General features: G+C 40.6%; 1 protein-coding gene across 2 annotated transcripts; it reads right to left on the reverse strand.

Annotated features, from left to right (window-relative positions):
- Window positions 1-7,277: 7,277 nt before the first annotated feature.
- Window positions 7,278-18,402, reverse strand: LOC113965255 (inducible T-cell costimulator-like). 2 transcript variants are annotated; one of them, XM_027678389.1, is made up of 6 exons: window positions 18,295-18,402; window positions 12,351-12,389; window positions 10,008-10,346; window positions 8,912-9,024; window positions 8,214-8,304; window positions 7,278-7,678 (listed from the first exon to the last, which is right to left on the reverse strand). In XM_027678389.1, the coding sequence occupies exons 1-5, from the start codon at window positions 18,374-18,376 to the stop codon at window positions 8,215-8,217; spliced, it is 663 nt and encodes a 220-aa protein (XP_027534190.1). In that variant the 5' UTR covers window positions 18,377-18,402; the 3' UTR covers window positions 7,278-7,678; window position 8,214. The 2 variants fall into 2 exon arrangements, with proteins under 2 accessions (XP_027534190.1, XP_027534191.1); XM_027678390.1 differs by lacking the exon at window positions 12,351-12,389 and having other exon boundaries at window positions 18,295-18,382.
- Between the last annotated feature and the right edge of the window lie 1,928 nt (window positions 18,403-20,330).

Here is a 20,330-nt window from a genome sequence, read left to right on the forward strand (position 1 = left end):
CCTTTGCCCTTGGCAGATATGGGTCACCATCTGTCTGCAGTCACAGTCTAGCCAGCATCCAGCAGCAAATTGCCTAATTAGGTGATTTGTAATTGTGTCAGTAGCATGTGGCTCACCCGATGTGGAGTATTTTACTGACTATACTTCGGGTTATCAAACAGCCCGTCCCAGGAGGGGTGATTTAAACTTCCTGAAACAGGCTGCAGGTTCACTGGGAGAGGGAGAGTGTGGGAGAGAGAGAAATCTCTGTAGTCCGCTAGCAGGCAGACATGGGAAGAAGGCGAAGACATAGTTCTGATTAAAAATCTCTTTTGGTACTTTATCCCTAAATTTATCACACAAAGTTCATTAGCAGTCCTTGGGAAGGTACTGTGAGTGTGCAGCCATTAGTCTGCAGGAACATGTTCCGTCCTTTCTCCAAGTCTGTGACCCGCTGCAGTGAAATCGCCGGCAAAGTGCTGCACCCAGGCCCTTGGGGCAAGACACCACAGTACTTCAGTCATCTCTAGCATCCTTTACCCAACCCAAACAGCTATACATCAGGTTTGGAGAAGGCTGAGTGTTTCAGTTTCTCAACCCTTTGGTAGATCTGAGCTCACACAGGACACCAACAGCTTACTGGAGAATGAGCCACGTTCTAGGTACACGTCCTAACACTTTAAAGAATCCCTTTCTGACCTTAAATCCATTTATCCTGTGACAACACTTGTGAATTCAGCTGCTGGAGTATGGCTTCAGGGACCTACCATATGGAGGCGAAGGAATTGCACTTTTCTGCTACTAGGTTCTTGGGGCAAGATCTTTGGACACCTCAAGGTGCCACAGACCCAAGCAATCCTTTGTGGATTGCTCAGTTGCACTTAAATGTCTGAAAATTACCCTTATTGCCCTTGCTCTACACTCAGATTCTTTATCTGCATTTGCCAGCACCCAGAAAGCAGAAAAAGTGTACCTTAAAAATTACTTAGAAGGGATTCCATGGCCATGGGATGCTCTGGTGAGCCATCAGAGTGATCTGAGTGAACATCTACACTTAAAAAACACACTGCATACGTTTTGTTCTGCCAGCTTAGCTGCAGCAATGTTTCTCTGCATATTTTTCTTCACAGTTATTGTTTTTACCGGTGCCTACTGACTGAGCACTGCTTTGTTACGGAAAGGGAAATAGGTCACCATTACCGGAGCACAGTTCAAGTCTCTGCAAGACTCTTTGGCTGGTTCTAAATACAGAAGGAGAGCTGTGATCTGTGTGCTGAAGGTATTTGGAGTCACTTGGAGCCTTCTGTTTGAATTAATAATTGTGCCTAGTGACAGGAGTTTCTTAAAACATATAGAGGCCTCTTTTCTCACCAAATAAAACATGTTTTCATCATCTTGAGTGAAGAGGATATTTCTTTTATTCAAATTTTCAGTGGAAATTATGAATCATGAGTCACTATTCAGCATGGGTGGCTGTTTTCTCCAGTACGTCTATATTTTCCAGTAAAGAGCATGCTTTTTTCTTCTTTAATCTTTGACCACAAATATTACCAACCCACTTAGCAGGAAGGAAAGACAGGGCCTATTTCATCTGGGTTGGATTCCTGATGCAGATGAAGTTTCCTTTAGCTTTTGAAGCTGGTGATGGGGCAGTAGGAAATGCTTCATAGATCTTTGCATTGGCTGTGTGAAAAAGAAACAAGGAAATGCAGAAAAGGTGCTCAGCAGCAGCTCTTGCACTCCCTTAATATGGCTCCTTGGCCAGGCCAGACTGCTGGAGACCACAGAGGGTGCCTCTGGCTGACAGCACAGCCCTGTCAGGGTTGAGCAGCTCCTTCACAGATGGAAAAGCCGTGGGTAGTGGCTATTGTTTGGGAAGGTAGTGTCTCCATCAGACCCTTATAGGCGGCTGAAGTCCAAGGCCAGGGAGTGTTCTGAATAAACATACTGTGCTTGAAAGAGATCCTTATTCACTGACTGCATGTTTTAGTTAGTCCCTTGAGCAAAAAACATGGCTTTTTTTGGAAGCAAAGATACTTTTTGCTCTGGAAGCATGCCTTAAGAATTGCTTATTTTAGTCTATTATAGTCCATAGAAGTTACAGACTGGCTAAGGTTTTGTCAAACAACTTGGTGGATGCCAGGTATTTTTCTGGAAACTACCTGTCCTCACAAGCAATATTTACCAACTTTTACTGCAAATGGGGACTATGTCATGGCCATGAGGTTTTGTAACTCCCCAGATCCTAAATCCTTTCATTTAGTTTGTCTTCCTTACACTCCTGGAACCCACACACCCCTCTAACACAATCATGGCAATGTGTTTAATTTCCCTTTCATGACCACTGTATATCCAAGGAGGGGCTTCTGCTCTACCCTTCTCCTGAGCTTCCCCTTTCTGCACAAGTGAGCCACTGTGAAGTCCTGCCACCAACAGCCGATGTCCCAGAGAGCTTCCCTGCTGCAGAAGAGAAAGTCCTGGCTGGGTCTCTGAAGCACAGGTATTAAGAGGAGCCAGGGCATGGGATGGATTTCAATGGACCTGTGGTTGTGACTGAACAGCAGAGATATAGAGAGGAATAGGGATGCAAATACAAGTGTTGGTCTGGCTTTCAAGGATGTAGGCAGCTAGAGCTACCGAGGTACAGCTCCGTTTCATGAGAGCAGCAGCACTAAGCTCTGATTCCCTTGAGATTCTGTCATCCCTTTGTCTCATGGTCATGGTCCTACCCAGTTGTGTGGGAGCATATGCCAGCCTGATCAACAGGAGGATCCATAGATAGGAGGATCAATAGGGACTTCTACTGGCACTCTGCCAGATGCTTAATACAACATCCATTGTTTCACTCAAGCTCAAAAGAGCCTTAATAAGCAAATCCTTCCTTTTTCTTTTTTTTTTTGGTGGGGGGGGGAGCTGGTGGGAGATGGATTTGCTTGGGATTTTTTTCAGGGAAGGGTGTTCAGTTTTCAAAGGGAAAATTATTTGACTGAATAGATAAAAACAAGTAGTTTACATTTTGTGGAGGAGGAAAGTAGCCCAGCAAAAGGTCTGAGAACGCCGGTTTTGAGCTTCCTCCTCAAAAAAATTTGGCCTCTGGTGCCTGAAAAGCCTATGCAGTGTTCTCATGCTCCATAGATGATGTTCAAACTGCCACCTTTGGAAAGCAATATTCCCCCTCCTGTTCTCATTAACTGGTGCTAATAAAATTTCCACTTTTCTCAGTGTTTCAGAGATTTTTTCAGAAGAACCCTAACACAGCAAAAGAGCCTTCCTTCTCAGCACAGGGAAAGAGAAGAGCCCCTTGCAAGGCTTTGCACAATCCAGACATTAAATCCTGGCCACAATTCTGAGGCATGGCAACACACTATTATAAACTGCATGAAACTTGCTGCTGCAGTGCATTGGGACAGAGGATGAAATATTATAGGTGATGGATTTGCCAACAGCGTACTAAAAACTGGGAGGAGTGTTGCAGGATTTAATACATGGAAGACATTAGATATTTCAAAGTTGTTAGTGTTTGCAGTTTTTAAAAATGATTATGCTTGATGTGTGCAGCCGCTAAATCTTTCTTGTTGATAATCAGAGCTGATTTATATCTTTTCAAAAATTGATCTCAAACTATACAAGATCTAATTGCTCCCAGGAGAAATTAAATAGCTCAGGCATATGAATTTAGATGAAGTTCACCCCCTGACCTCTTCTTCATATCTCCAGTTCATACCTGTCCAGTTCATTTCGCCAGAAAAGCTGTTTAATCCTTCCTATTCCTCCCTCTTCTCCAAGCAACCCCACACACTGAATTGTGAACTCATAATTGTAGAACATAAACACAAATCTCAAACTTTCATCTCTCAAGAAAATGGGAAATTTTTATGACAGTGGGTAGGCTGCTATAACAATGATGGACTGGACAACTTAGGGGACTTGGGTATATGGAGGGTCTCACTGCAGTTAAAGTCAAACCAAAGGCAGAGACTACCTCCCCAGTAAACCTTGCATGGGCAGAAGTCCCTACTAACTAAATAGATTTATTTTTAACTAAATAGTTTCAATTACCCTGTATTTTTCTTGTTTTGTTTTATTATTAAGGTGTTCTTCTGCATGGCAACTTAGAGATTCAAATGCATAGAGGACTCCCCACATTATAAAACCTTTATGAATAATGGTGAACGATATCATCAGTACTGATCCTGTGATTCATTTGTTTGCTCTACTCGAATTTAGGAGCCTCTTTTCCCCGGCCTTAAATAAACTTTTTAAAGTCTGTAAGAAATATGGTAGAACTTAGAACTATTTGAACTTTGAAGTCAGTGAAATACCTGTACTAAGGGAAAATGGCCCTCTCAGTGTCATTTCATTCCCTATACTACATATTAGGTATGAAATTGCCATCTTGAAGCTAATCATTGAATTCCAAGAGCGTTCAAATTTGGGTTCATAATGCAGGCTGGGAAGATAAGCTTGTAAAATACATATCAAGGTTTGGATTTCAAACCAACTCAAGATATGCAGGTGTTCACATTATGATATACTTATCGTTTATCCTTCCTTACATTTTGGAGTAGCTGAAGTTGTCATCCTGTACATCTTGCACCTGTTCACATCAGATCACTCTATCTGTTTAGCAAGATCATTTTTCTGAAGTGGTAAATTTTTTTATTTCAGGTCTTAACCTTCAAGATCATGAGTGGTTCTTTGCCATACATACCTATTTGGTTTATTGACTTATTGTCTTCATATACTCCATACTGGTACAGACTGGGAAGAGCTAAAGAGCATTAGTGGGTGTAAATACATGCAGGGTGACTTAAATCAGTTATAAATCAGAAAGGATGAAAGCATCTTACTGACACAATCTTGCATCAGATGTCATATGACAGAAACGGATTAGAGATTCAGCTCCTGGAAAAGCCCTAGCCAAAATAATTTTTCAGTAATAATCTCAATGAAACAATAGAAGACAAAGATGCAGAGGGAGAGGTTGTAGAACCCTCTTTGTGGAGTCTTGAACAACTGTTCAATTTCTGTGACAATCCTAAACCATTACGTAGCAAACCGAGAAAATGTAGGTTGAGATTGTATATTAGTAGTTTATTTTACCCTTAGACCTCTGATTTCCTGGCTGTTATTTGGAAGATTCTCAAGCTTCTGATTGTCTTGAAAGAGGATTTTTTAGAGGAGTTGGCTGTAATATTCTTATTTGAATTTTTTTCCTGCTAAAATGGTCTTTTTCCAAAACTGGCACTTTCCAAAGAGAGCTTTTACTTTTTGAAATGATGACCCGTTAGAATATCGGGCTTTTTTTATTTGTTTCTTTTATTTTAATCCTTTCTTGTCACACAGTCTATAGACTAGCTTGTGTTATTTTTCATGGTGTTTTCTTTTTTTTCCTCATTTTGTCATCCTTTGTCTTCTTTCAGCTCCTTTTAATTTTGAGGTTTTGAAGAATGGCAGAAAGGAATTGAAAAACGTCCCAAATTAATCCTGAATCTTATAAGTATCCTGCATAAGGGGTTAAAGGAAAGGAAGAAGAGATGGGATAATATGAAAAAAGACTTTCTCATGAAAATAAAAGGAAACAAACAGATCCAAACTGATAGTGTCACTATCTCACTGCATAGAAACAAGGCCAAATTTTTGGTTTTCACTTTTTTAATATTTTTTTCCTTACTCCTTTTCCTGTTTCCCACTAAGATGCTATACAGGGATAAATTTTCCTGTACTCTCTTCTCTCCCCATTGTGCTGTGGATTTTACAGAGCTTAATTGTTTCACATGACGTGTATTCATGCATGAACTTTCTCGTGGACTCATATGGCATAATAAAAAAATGTTTTATTAAGAATAAAAATATATTTTTCCAGAAAGAAAGCAGTAATGGAACCTGAGGCTTCCAAAGGTATTGTTATAATGAATAAAAATAATTTCTCTCTGCAGTGCAGGATGTATGTGTTTTGAACTGCCTTAATCAGACTTTCATTTGTCCTTTATCCAGCAACATCTCAAGTCAAACCTCAACTTTTTCCTTCTTTCAGAAACTCTTTACTTCTTGAATTTCCTTCTCAGTCTTGTGAAAGGTTCCAGGGGGTAGGATTCTCCTCTGTTGCATAGGATCTTGCATCCAGTATTTCTCATAGGTAGTAGAGGTTAGCTGTTTTCACCAATAATTTTCAACGGCAGTGATTTCACCAATACTTTTTTAAACGGTGAGATGGGTGTATTTGTGGAGGTACAGAGAAGAGCTTTGTTTGCTGGGGAGGTCAAGTAATTTGGCAAAGGTTATGTGTCAGGATGATGGGACAGAATGTAATGTTACCCAACATGGCAGGGTGCCCTTGTCATCCCTGCCAAGGAGCTGGTTACCTGAGCAGGGTAGGGGCTGTGTAATTGGCAGTCCCCACCTCATTCGGTGCCTAACTAGTTTCCCTTTGCTTAATGTCACAGTTAGCAATTTGCACCTTCTCTCTGCAATACTTCTGTGTATTCAGGTGTTTGTTGAGGGAAACCCTGCTCTTGATATACCAGCTTATTTCCTCCTCATCCCCATTTGCCCTATCACATCTGAAAACAGCCTTCTCTTTGCCAGACAAGCAGGCAGAGTATCTTTCTCAGTAGTGTCCTCTGACCAACGCCTGTTTTTTTTAATGTATTACAGAGAGGCTCAGAAACAATGTACCACTCTAGCAGCCAAATGGCATCTGGCAAGATATGCAGTTTGGATTCCCAGTTGGTCATTTATGGTCAGAGTTTTGATGGATTTCACAAGGAGTATGAAGGATTGATCATTTCATTCATACTGAAGGTTCTCAGCAATTTCAGGCAGGTCAAGTAACCCCTAAACCCACGGGGGAAGTGGTAAAGGTTTCATGTCAAACCAAAAGAGGAAGTTAATTGTGGTGCAGAGTCCATATTGACATAAGGCCATATGGACTGTGTTGTATTTGTGCTGCAGGACACATGAATAGGAGAGATCGTGCCTCCTAGTTCAGAGTCTGATCCTGAAGATGTGAACTGATCTAAAGAGAAATTGCACTCTTGAAATATATTCATCTTATAATATATTCCTCTGTTAGTAAAAGCATTCAGAATTTAATTAAATAAGGGGAGCCCCAAGGTGTGAATGGCAGAGATGTATTGACAGCACAAATACAAAAAATCCAGATCACAGACCTGAGGTACTGTGTCACAGAGAAGTCTCTGCTGTACACTCTCGGGTTTTGTTCCCCTGCTAAAGTAGCCCAAACAGAAGGGCGTGTGCAATACATTGATAGCATGGCTGTGCCACAAGGATTGGCACTGGAGGTAGTCTTTTTATTTTTTTTTTTGGTCACCAGTGGAAAGTTTGTCATAAAGGAGACTAGAAAATAAAAGTTCTCTCTGTAGCAGTACTACAGCAATCTACTCTCAAGCAAACTCATTTTCTACATTTTCTTCAACTACAAGCTGACATCTTTAACACGTTGTTGGCACTTCATGTCCAAGTCAGTGGGTTGGGCAGGGTGCCAGTTAACAAACAAGGCTAGAGCAAAACACAGCTCAGAACAGTACTGGGGTGGGTGTCTCATGACTGAGCACAGGACCGTCATGAGAGCTCAGGGAGGTTGGGAAAGGTGAGGAAATGCTGATTTCCCATTGTCCAGGTTCAAGTAGCTGGAAAACTGTGCTTCCAAAATTTCCGCACCACAAGCAACTTATACCTAGAATAGAAATGGAAAATCAGTTACATGAAACACCTCATATGTCTGAATCGGTCCAAATTCTTCTTCTGTTCTGTTCTGTAGCCAGTAGGCAGGACTTGAGTAGGCAAGGGCTTGAGTAGGTAGGAAGTTCCTCATTCTCTACAGAATACTTGCCTTTAGTCAGTAACACTCAGTCAATCTAGTAAATCACCTCCCTAGAAAGATTTTGGGTACCACACATGATCTGAAGATTCAGAACGGAACAGTTTCTTATCTCTTCCTCATGCATAAGATGGCACAGACATGAAGCAGTTGCATTTCTAGGAACCAGCTTACCACTATGATTCAAAAGGTTTTCAGAGATTTTGCTTTTAATTTCATCTTCCTGCAAGATGGCAGCATGAACTCCACTTACAAGCTATTGTAACAATCCCAACCAGCCACCCACCCATCTAGAAGCAATGGCGGAGACAGCAAGCAGTCCTTTCCCTGCCAGAGAAAGCCTTGTAAGAGACACAAACAGAGGTGTGAGTACAACTAGGCTTAATACAACCTCAGATTCTTGGTTTTTTAGCTGCATTCACTGCTGCCATGGGCATATATTCACTGTTGTACTCATGGGAGTTGGAGTCACACTTTTGAATCTGCCAAGAGAGGGAAAATACCATGAATTAATTTGTGGTCACTAACCTTTGCCACTCCTGCCTTTGTTCTTTAAGTAGGGCAGTAACTCTGTCTGTTTTCAGTGGGAATAATAAAGTCAGAATTGACAGGCACTCACAAAGAAAACTTGCAATAAAACAAACTGAAAATTAAAAACACACATTGCCCAAAAGAATAGCTAATGTCCATGGTCTTCCTTCTTTCCAAATGGTTCTTTGTTTAAGTGGTTTTGCACCAGAACAGTGCTGAAATTGCTCCACTGATGATTTGTTTCCCCTTCTTGAAGAAAACAATCAGGTGAATTTCTTACCAAAGTAATTTTGCTGACCCATGCAGCATTTCTCCTCTTTCCTTTGGTTCCCAGACTTTAAATCGATAAACAATTCTGTCTTCAAAAAATTACATTTGAGCTGCTGCCATCAGTGACTGAATTCCAGTGGTAAATTAACACCTCAGTCTTCTTGTCAAAAAACACATCACGTGCTCAGTGAGTATGTGCCCGTCCCACCCTTTAAATCTCATTAAATCAAGTTCCCCGTCCATGACCCTTGGAAAAATGGTTATGCATAATCTCGTACATCTGCTTACCTTGCTCCTTAAGCAACAGACTACAACACAGCAGACACAGGAAATCAGGGAAACCATGATGAGGCCAATAATTATCCATGACTCCTGTCCCAGTAAAAAGCAGTCTTCCTTATCTAGAGATGGGGAGGCAAAAAAAAGTCATTACTGACAATTTGCATTTTTGCCTCCTACAGATAACTTCAAATTATTTTCACTCTTCTCTTCATATTAAAAAATTAGCAAAAATGAGCTCTGGTGAAGGATTTTCCTGAGCTGAATCACTGCCTTGGAAAAGTGTATTCGGTAGGAAGCAAAATATCGCAGTTTTCCAGAAGGAGAGGTGAAACTGTTGGTACACAGTGCTCAAAGTGTAGACTGAATAGAAACCAAGCCAGGCTTGAGAGCACGATGGTATTTCAGATCTGAGCAAGGCTTCAGCTTGCATTCAGTGAGTACCACAGGTGATCTAAAGGGCAGCCTGATCAAAAGAAGGGTAGACTTTTGCAGTCATGTTTGGACAGGAAGGCAAGCTGAGGTACACGAGATCACTCTTGCCCAGATCTGGGAGAAAATATGATAGGGCATGGAAACCCTTGGAAAAAACTATGAACATCTGGCTATCCATGCAAATGGAAATGGACACTGTAGACAAAATCAAATGTCACAGCTTTACTCAGAGAATCTTCTTTAAATTCGGAGAGGGCTGAGAGATAATTTGACCCAACCACATAATTGTAGCCTCAGCATTTCAGCTTCTATCTTTGTTTATCCTTAACATTTACACTCAGCAGCTTGAAAATGGACAAGGGAAATTTCTGCTGCAGGCAAAGGTGGGACTGCAATCTTCCAAAAGCTGTAGTCTAGCTAACTTGGGTGCCACCAACAGTATGCAAAGCTCAGCATGGCCTGAAAAACCTGCCCAGGAAGATGAATAAATACAGAGAAGGCATGCTGATCAGCCTGCCAATACAGCTCCACTGCTACCACCCCCCTGCTAAGCAGTTTTAGGCTGTCCTGTAAATAGCTGTGCAAACTCCAGTCATATTTTTCACTGCAGCATAGCTATGCCTAATGTCTACTTATCAGTAAACTGAAGTGAGGGGAGAAGTAAACTTACCTTTGATGTACAAATAGATTTCTTTCAGGCGGCACTCTATATAAGGAGGGGGGAAGAATACCTCCAGACAGTAGGTATAAATGTCAATATGCTTTCTTTCCAGATTTTTAAGAATGAAAGTGGTGCTGGTATTTGAATTCTTTGTCTCACAGTAGGTGACATTACTCTTGGGTAAAACTTTCTCTTGATTCAAATGGAGTGAACAGATTTCCTTTTTTTCTTTCCCTTTGAAGAGGGTCATGCTGAACTCGCTCACATTTTGGGGGTTGGGAAATGTGAAGTTGAAGTTTCCATTTTCAAATTCTACCATCACCTGGGGGTCAAGGATGTGGAGCTGATCTGAAGATATGAAAACAATAAGTATAGTCAGTCACAGAACAATGAAAAGAATCCCTAAAGTGTTAAGAAATTCCTTTAAACAAAGCAAGTAAACCAAGTGATTGAAACTTAAGGCATGTAGGTACTCAGAAAGGCCTGGCTGTGGAAAGCAGCCCTCACAATGAGATACCATTGCATCATTCTGGTCATGTCAGACACTACTGACAAAAAAAATGAGACCTGGCTTGTTATCTACTATAAGGCTGGAGAGGTCACTGTTAGCATTAGATCAGCAACCTTGATAATATTTCTCATTACTTAAGTGGCTAAATGATAAAGTTACTAATGTCACTTACAATATCAGTTACTAGATATTGTTTAAAGACTCTCCTGGACCAAACACTATACAGACATACAATCCCTGCCTCAGACTGTCAGATTGTCCTATAGGTAAAACAAGGTAGGACAAAGATTACAATAATTATCTCTATTTTTGATTCATAATCTGTACCCCAGTGATCGTGGGATTATAGAATTGTGTGTGTTGGAAAAGACCCTTAAGATCATTGAGTCCAACCATTAACCCAGCACTGCCAAGTCCACCGCTAAACCATGTCCCTGAGTGCCACATGTACGTGTCTTTTAATACCTCCAAGGATGGCGACTTCACCACTTTCCTGGGCAGCCTGTTCCAATGTTTGTCTGCTCTTTCAGGGAAGAAATTTTTCCTAATATCCAAGCTAAAACTCTCCTGGTGCAACTTGAGGCCTCTTCCTCTTGTCCTGACACTTTTTACTTGGGAGAAGAAACTGAACCCTACCTTGCCACAAACTCCTTTTACGTAGGTGTAAAAAGTGTTAAGCTCTGAGCCTCCTTTTCTTCAGGATAAACACCACCAGCCACTCCTTTCAGCAGCTCCATTGCCATTCTCTGGATACACTACAGCACCTCAACAACTTTCTTGTAGTGAGGGGCCCAAAACTGGACACAGCACTTGAGGTGTGGCATCCTCAGTGCCGAGGGCAGGGGGGTAATCACTGCCCTGGTCCTGCTGGCCACACTATTCCTCACACAGTCCAGGGTGCCACTGGTCTTCTCGGCCACCTGGGCACACAGCTGGCTCATGGTCAGCTGCTGTTGACCAGCACCCCCAGGTCCTTTTCCACTAGGCAGCTTTCCAGACACTCTGCCCCAGCCTGTAGCTCCACACGGGATTGTTGTGACTCAAGTGCAGGACCTGGCACTTGGCCTCATTGAACCTCATACAACTGGCCTCAGCAGTCTGTCCAGATCCCACTGCAGAGCTTTCTTACCCTCCCACCTAACACTTCCACCTAACTGGATGTTTTCTGCAAACTTATTGAGGGTGCACTTGGTCCCCTTGTCTGGGTCATTGATAAAGATATTAAACAGAACTGTCCCCAAAAATGAGCTCTAGGGAACACCACTTGTGACTGGCTGCCAGCTGGATTTAACTCTAGTCACTACCACTCTCTGGGCTCAGCCATCCAGACAGTTTGATGATGTAGCTGAACATTTAAAATGGGATGTGAGCCCAAAACTCCTACATAACTTCCTTAAGCACAAGATGCAACTTTTCTTTGTTGAGTAGATAGTGATTTGAAGCACATCATAAAGTTTCAATCTAATTACTTAGATGGCTATAGCACCTTTCTCACTTACATAATGGGAAAAGTAGAAGACAGAGGTCACTGTGTGCATGCCCCCACATGCAATCCAGAAATCACATCTGACCTTCCTAAAAACTACCTGAAAATCTCTCAGATGTTGTGCAACTCTCACTGGGCAAATTTCTTGGAGAAGCAAAAGGAAGTAAACTGACCAAGGACCTCCTGCTACCTCACAGTTTGACTCTGTAAAGTCAGCAACCAATAGCATGGGAAACTCCTTCAGATAAAAGCATGTTCAAGTGTGCTGTAAAAAAAGTTTTTTCTTCAAGGGCAGTATTTTCTGATCTAAAAAGGCATTTAAAACCATAAACCAAATTAGGCAAATGTGTCTTACCTATGTTTTTGCACGGGTTTGATGAGCAGCTCTCAACTCCTGAAAAATACAAAATTGTTTCCCGTTTAAAATTCAAGAAGAGAGATGCAAGAGCAAGGGCTGAGCCATGCAATGTTAAGATGCCGAAGCAATTTTTTAATTTGTATCATTAGCCTGTCTGATCCTTTCTGTGCTACACTATAAACATATATGATGTGATAAAACAACGAAATATAAAATGCAAAGTAGAAAGAAAATGCTTAAGGCAAGAATTTATATTGACCATTCATATAGCATTTACAGATTCTGTTTTAAGAATCTGCAAAGTAATAGGTGTACTTCATAAACGGAAACTGAGACAGAAGTAAAATTTTTTCGCAAATACTGAGGAAATCTGGCCCACGTAATATAGCATACTTTTGATTTCTCATGAATCTGAGTCTGCAATGAGCCAGAATTACACTTTGTTTCCAGACCAAAGTGCTCATTTCCATCAATGTTTATTCTGTTTCCCCCACTGCTCAGCTCTGCATCAAAGTATCTTCTGGCACATCCAGAACGAATATGTGGTTGATGTTCCAATATGTACAGCAAGAAAACCTTCAAGCAATGCATACAGTTTTATTCCTTTTTCAATAGCAACTTTTTCCTTCGTTGCTCATAGATGTCCTTCATTACAGGACACAGCCACATTTTTAATGTGTTCTGCATTGGTTCTTCAAGCTGCAGCCTCCATCACCACCCACTATGGCAATACTATAAAATGGTTTGTATGTCAGTACTGGCAACAATAGCCCAGTCTGATAGTGATTCAATTAGAATTTTTCTTTTTGCAGTGTTCTAAAATTAAATGTATAGACAGGTATACAGACAAACAGAAAAACTGTGCTTTTCCTGTTTTCTGGGGGCCTGTGTAATTTCTTCAGAGGCTGCTTAGATTGAAATACACTCTACATCAGCATTTTATGATGCTAAGGAATTATGGGGCAAATACTTAAAGACTTTGATAATATTCTTGTTACTTCTACAGGGTAGTCTAGATCCACACAGAGCAGGTCCCCAGCTGTGCCAGGTAGTGCACTGATTACAAAGTACGAATAATCTTTTTCCCAAGGCACCTGTTGTCTTGGTCATCTGGCCTGTATATGCACAGGAACAGGGGATTATTCTCTTTTGGGTACCTGCATATGATCTCAACTCTTTCTGGAAAGAGGCGAACTTTTAGTGTCCATGCTTTTTCCTTCTTTGAATCCTTGCCCCGCAATTACTGCCATTGGCAAGGGTATTTCCATGAGTGATACTAGTCTGAAATATTTTTACTGTGACATATAAGCTAGTGGACTTCTGGAAGACACTTTGCAATGCTCAGTTGAAAAGCTATAGAAACTTTAACCCTTTTTGATCGATTTACCATCTTCCTAGCTACCACATTCTTCCTGGTTTACTGTGCACAATAAGCACCCTTATCTAATTCAGCGACAGTTCTAATATCTCTCTAATACTCTGCTCAGGACTGTTACTTAGGTGTATGATAACAGACAAGGTATTTGGCATCTTGGACCACTGGTGTGAAGATAGGCAGCCAAAACACACAACTCACCAACTCACAGTGAAATAGAGCTCTAGAACCTCTGAATGCACAGACAAAGTGCAAGCCCTTAAAATGCTACATAGTGTGAAAGGCTGAAAGCAAAGGTCAAAAAAAGAAACAGTTCTTGATGACTCTCATGTTGCCTGATGAAAAAAACTCTTGCTGCTATGAGAATAGTATTTGAAATAAAGGTCTTTAAAAATGCTCTGTAGTTTGGTAACATATACCTTTAAAATTTGGCCAAAGAGCAGAGAAATTATTTAGGGAGGGGAAATAAAGAACAAATGTGTTGGTACAGCAGAATTAGGGAATATGATGAATGCTTAAGCTACTCTGATACTTCTGAGAAGCACTCGCCTGTAGCTGAGACCTTTACGTTTGTCATTGGTCATCTGAGAGGAGAGACAGATGCTGACTCTATCGGGGCAGCTACAGAGCCAAGTGGTGCCATATTCCCTCCATGTCCCTGAGGAGCACGGCACTACCCTACACTGAGCAGTAAAGCAACAAATTTGAATTTGTTTTCTCTGTTTGTCTCTGAGAATAGTTCAATTAGGCTGTTAGCTAATGAAATTGCCCTTTCATACAGGGTAGTTTAAAATGTTTGTCAGAGATCATGGTTTTAATCCTTGTTTTTAATGGAAAAGGGCAGAGAGAGGTCATTAAGCATTTAGTTCATGTGACCTTGTGTCAAGCTGAAAGATCGTTTTGTATCCTCTCAGACCCAGAAGCCTAAACTGCCTATTTTCAAGAAAGACTCAGTAGTGTATTTCTCTGAATGAGCATTTTGATAAATGTGATTAATATTCCTTTGAAACAAGTGCCCACAGAGAAGAGTGTGCTTAGCATAGGACAAAGGCAGCACATTTTGAAATTAGATTAACAGTGCCTAAGACTAAAACACAAAATTGCCTACATGGATGACCACAATGGGTGAGATCGGACATAAATTTTCAACTCACTGCATCAGCTCCCACTGTGAATGCACTCACTGAATACTAAAAGGTGGCTCCTTCCCCCTCCCTGTGCCTGATTGCTGTTGTCCTGTGCCCAGTTGTGCCAGTTCATTCCTAGGTAATCCTATGGACCTGTAACATTCTGTGCTTAATGGCCAGACACACTTGGATTGTCGTTTGCCAAGCTCCAGTCAGAATGAATGTACCTTTGGTAGGCTTTGAAATAGGAAACTTCTGTTTAAACATCCAATAATATTGAGAGATTCACTGACTAAACCTCCCTAATACCACCTCATAAATATGTGAATAAAAGACTACACCATGGTATTGCTGGAAATGAACAGAAGAATCTCACCGGTTCAATATGTTTAAAATCTAAACATGCTTAGATTTGGCCATAAGGTTCCTCTTCATTATTTTTCATAAAAGAGACAATTCAATTGCATATGAAGGTTTTGAGACAAGAGGAAACAAATCGTTCATTTGTTTCCTGGCAGTGTCACACCGTGGAGTGGCGTGGAGTTGTTCCTGACTCACCTGATGTGAAGCAGAGAGTAAAGACAAATATTATGGTTCAGATGTAAATCCAAGAGATGAACATGTGTATGGAAGTAACATCTTGCTATATTAAACTATGGAAAAGGATGTGCATTTGTGTATATGTTTATTTACAGTTATGCCCATTTCCATCTCAATTTCATCTTTACTGCAGCAGGAAATCCCTTTGCCACAGGTTTGGGAATTTTTATGGTAGTGTGCTTGGATACTGAGGCCAATGGAAGGTGCATTATTTTCATTTTAATGGGATTGCAATTTTGAGCTTTCTAGTTGCTCTTTGGCAGACCTGGTGCTATTTGAAAGCATCATCAATCTGTTACACATTTTGGTCCTAACAGAGGTTTAAAAACCACTTTCAATTACTTTTCAAGGCTGAGGTTTAGAGTAGGAGCTTGGTTTTCTTGCTGTTTGTATTATTTGCCCTGGCTCTCAGAAAGCCAACTAGCTGATAAAAAGAAGCATAATTTCACTTGACTGTTTTTGCCTCTGAAGATGAACAAGGAGATTGCAGACCCTGCCTCTAAAACAAACCCATTTGTTTTGTTAATAATAAATGCATAATGAAACCACACTTTTTTAAGTTGCTTTGACCTTTCAAGGCACTCTGAAAGATGGCACTGTCAATTCAGTGTCATTAGTCATATGCCTAAAACTAACATGCTCCTATCATTCAAGAATCAAGGATAAAGAGAGGAAAGAGTGCTTCTGGGCAAAGCAAGAAATGACCAGAATTATCCTAGGAAGCCATCTATAATCTGAATTATTTTTATGATATAATTTACGTTAAGAAACACCAAAACTCTTATAAAATATACCACTAAACAACAGCCATTGTTGATAACATTTCAGAAGCCCTTCCAAGAAATGACCATGACTTCCTCCTGTATTGACAACAGGGGATCTGTGGGTGAAGAGTGATAATTCTTTGCAAATGTCGACGTGCAAAAGCTCGTGTGCAGTGTTTCATAGCAAGGGCCTCAAGTGCTATGGAATCCTACATACAGCTCTGTACTCTCAAATCCCATAGCTTATGTTTCTCTACAGTCACGCTCTTACAAACTATTTCTTTATCACAGTTGGGTTATCAAATTATAATACTCACATGTGCAGATATGTATCCCCCATTTACATTGAAAAAAACCCTATCCATAGATAGTTTAGGGCTTGCTAAGTAGGGCTTGCAGATCGCCAAGTTAAAAACAAACAAAAAGAAACAAACCAAACAAACAAAAAACCAAACCAAAACACACCAAAATCTCAGAAGTTACTCTGCTTTTACTCCCAAAAATTTGCCGCAATGCTGGGCAGCACTCTCTGGAGACCTAGCTTGTTCTCTAAGTAAGAGTATCATGCTGATATGTCTTATGTCAAGTTGAACTTTTCTTTTTAACAGGAATAGTTAGTTATAACTAGTATATAACTAGTACTTTTTATGCTGAGTACAGTGTAAGATAAAAAAATTTGAGAGATACCATTTCTAATTACAGGCAGTCTCTTTATCCTGTCATCTTCTCTCCCCAGTCCCCTTCCCAAATCCTATTCTCCATATTTGAAGGAAGGGAGAAGAAAGGGAAAAATGTGGGTATCAGATAGAATAATTACTTGCACTCTGAAAGTTACAGCTTGTTTCTGCCCACAAGGAATGGCCTTTTAGGTAGCTTTAGCCATGTGTAAAAGCATGCTGCTCAAGTAAACCTGCTACATGGGCTAGGTGAGAAATATGTAACCTAATTGGAAGGACTTTTTGTTAGTAGATTTAAGAATAACTTTTATAGGAGAAAAAGGGCAGCTCATGTCCGTTTAGTGATACTAATTACAATCGTCCTTTCCTGTGATTTCACCCATCTTTCCATTCTATCTGAAAGCTCAGTATACTATCCACGTATTAGCCTTAGTACCTGTATTGCCAGAAGAGCTGAAAACTGGCTTTTATTTATATGAAAGCTTAAGTTTTGCATGAAACCTCAGAAGTACCTAAATTCTAGAGGGGGGCTTGAAACCTATCCTTTATCACTAGAACTTCAGAAGCAAGCATATTAATAGCCCTTGACATGACTTTCAAAGGAGCATATTTAGATCATGCTTAATAACTGCACACACTAAATCTCAGGTCTTACTTATATTGCATTATACCAAATCCTTGGACAGAGTATGTATAAAAAAAGACACTTCTTAATCAGATATCATCTGTATTTCCATTCTGACCCATAAATAAGTGGGTTTCAGAGATAAATGTGAGCTGTGGTATTTTACTTTGCGTAGCTGGGATAAAACACTGAAGCCTGTTAAACGCTACATCCATGTTTATGGCTGGACCAGGATCGGTGCTGTCACTGTGCAGCTTCTCAAACACAGCACAGGAATGCTATGCTTCCTTTTCAGTCTGTCTGTGTTTCAAGCCTGCATCAAACCAATCTCATCCACTCTTCCATGCCACATACATTTTTCATTGCATAGAAGTTCCCCGTCCAAACAACAGCAGGTTTAACATTAATAACCTGGCTTCTCTTTATTAAGCCATTCACCATCATGCTGCTATAAGATCTTATGCCCAGCAAGGGAAGCTGGCTGAAGCACTACAGTCCAAACAGCTAAAGGGTAATGCTGAGCTAAAGAACATCAACAGTTAATACTTGTACTTTTTAGTTTCAGAGCAAATGCCCTGTGATGGCAGGAATTCTCTTCCCACCAACTCTAGTGATAATAAAGTTGAGAGCAATCTTTTTGCAGCTGTTTCCCTTGATTACCTTTATCCTCCCAATGCTTGCTATCATGGCTCATTTACTGTCTCCCATAATTGGCTTCTTTCTATTCTATAGAGATACCTATTGCAAGGAGAATAATCCAAAATGATACTCACTGCACAGGGCTTCAAAATGAAAGCAGAGGACACAGAAAGTTACAGCAACTGACTTCATGCCTGCCTGACACAGAGGCACCATCCTTCTGTCTGCCGTGAAGATGGAGAAGAACACATGGGTAGAAAAGGAAGTGGTTTGTGGGCACTGGGGGAAATTGTAAGATAATCAGAAGGACTTCGTATTTAACCCCTGACTACATTATAGCTATGTCAGCATTAGCTGTTGCACACACCTGTGGAGTTTAATGCTTTTTTTTCCTACCTCATGGCTTGCTGTCACAGACAGGAAGAAGAAAGATTTTCTGACGTGAGTTTTGATGTTCACTTCTGCAAAGACCTATTTCTGGTTAAGTCTGTCACAACAGAGGCTACAGTACACACCTACAGATGGCCATGGTCAGCAGCCTCCTTCATTAGCTTACAATACAACTGCCCTTACGTAACTAATGGTCTTGCTCTGTGTGGAAACCATTCACTAGTAGGGTAGGAGTCTCTTGTGTGTCCTGGTCCTGAAATTCATTGGCAGAACATGGCCAAATCGCAGAAAGATCCCTTCTGCCCTGTGACGTCCTAAAGGTTCACTCCAATGTGACTTCCAGCCTGGAGGTCAGGCTTGCTTTGCCTGAAGTTTCATGAGAAACTTCATGCAGCTCTGTGAGAGGAGGAAATTAGACCCAGTGCCCTGGGGCCTTAGGTCAAAAGTTTCTGTCCTTCCCTCTCCCTTGCTTTTTGCAGCACACTCTATTCTAGCCTGTTATCCATCTGTATTCCAGGAATGTTTTAGGACTCTTTGCGACAACATGTTCCACAGTCATTTAGTCCTGGCTATTTATTCTATGTCTATAATACTAAATTTAGTGCAGATAACATGCAAGAAAAGCAGCTTATAAATCACGTTTAATATATTTGATGCAGTTAGCACTTTTGATTGCACAAAATGAAAACACAAGGGATTAATAATGGTGCCTTACAGACATTCCCAGGGTTGAGTTCTTGTAATGGTCATGCAGTGGTACCAAATAACTGGTGAATAACAGGATTGTGTTACAGATTCACTCCTATTTTATACTGTGTGAATAAATATTCACATGTTGGTTTACTCCTCCTCAAAAAGTGATTTAATTTCTTTCACTACTACTGCTGTAGTAGTGTTTACATGGACACTGGCAACAAGTTTTACTTTCTTCAAGTCTTTTCAAAGTCCTGCAAATCTTTGCCTTTTTTAAATTAAAACCAGAGCTGAGCCTGGTAACTCTAACTAGAGAAAGTTTCTGTGGTATGCTTTTAATTCTGAAGCTGAAAAGTAATATATATAGGTCCAAACAATGATAAAGCTGCAGAAGATACATCTGACTCTGGAACTTTGCCTATGAAAGTGTGACCCACATTGGGATCTACTGAGGTTCCAGGTAGGATCACCTTTTCCATTCCCCACAAAACTCATGGGGAATGCTGAAAGATCAGAGCAGCCCCCTCCTGGGACAAGACCTTTATTTCCCTCAAGTAAGCATAGGAGACACTGCCAGAAAGACTTGTAGTAAAAAAGAGCTGCTGCTGCTGCTGCTACAAAATTGAAGGTGGAAGAGAATCATGTGTCAAGTACCCCTATCCACATCTTTGGGAGAGCATGCTGACAACACACCAAGAACTGAGTCTCTACAAATCCTACCACAGGCTGGGAAGGCCAATAAATGTGTAGGGGAACGTATTCCTTTGAGAAAAGCTTTAGCTATTTTTTTACAAAAACAAGCGTCAAAACAAATCAGTATTGTTGTTAGGGTTCAAAATTTTGATGTCCTTCTTAAAAATTTAAACATTTTGTTAGGAAACTAATTTTGATAGAGAAGATTTTTTTTTTTTAAACCAATATATTTATTTTGGAGCAACTTACTCCTTCCCTCTCTCTCTGTGACGGTTTCAGTTATACCAATGCAGAGATGATTAATACACCTCTATTTCACTTCTGGGGTAAGAATAGCTACTAGCGTAGCTTGGTTGGCACAGATCTCACTAGAACAATCAAAGCCAGTAAACAG

The sequence above is a fragment of the Neopelma chrysocephalum genome, unplaced genomic scaffold (assembly GCF_003984885.1).
Source record: "Neopelma chrysocephalum unplaced genomic scaffold, ASM398488v2 Primary Assembly neopelma1_44, whole genome shotgun sequence".
NCBI lineage: Eukaryota > Metazoa > Chordata > Aves > Passeriformes > Pipridae > Neopelma > Neopelma chrysocephalum.

Bases quoted from the DNA above. Each gene is read 5' to 3' on its own strand.
- LOC113965255 (XM_027678389.1), bottom strand. From the start codon at position 18,376: ATGGTGCCTCTGTGTCAGGCAGGCATGAAGTCAGTTGCTGTAACTTTC. The intron at 10,347-12,350 runs GTAAGACACATT...TCATATCTTCAG, and splicing joins AAACCCGTGCAAAAACATAG to ATCAGCTCCACATCCTTGAC. The intron at 9,025-10,007 runs GTAAGTTTACTT...CCCCATCTCTAG, and splicing joins AATCTATTTGTACATCAAAG to ATAAGGAAGACTGCTTTTTA.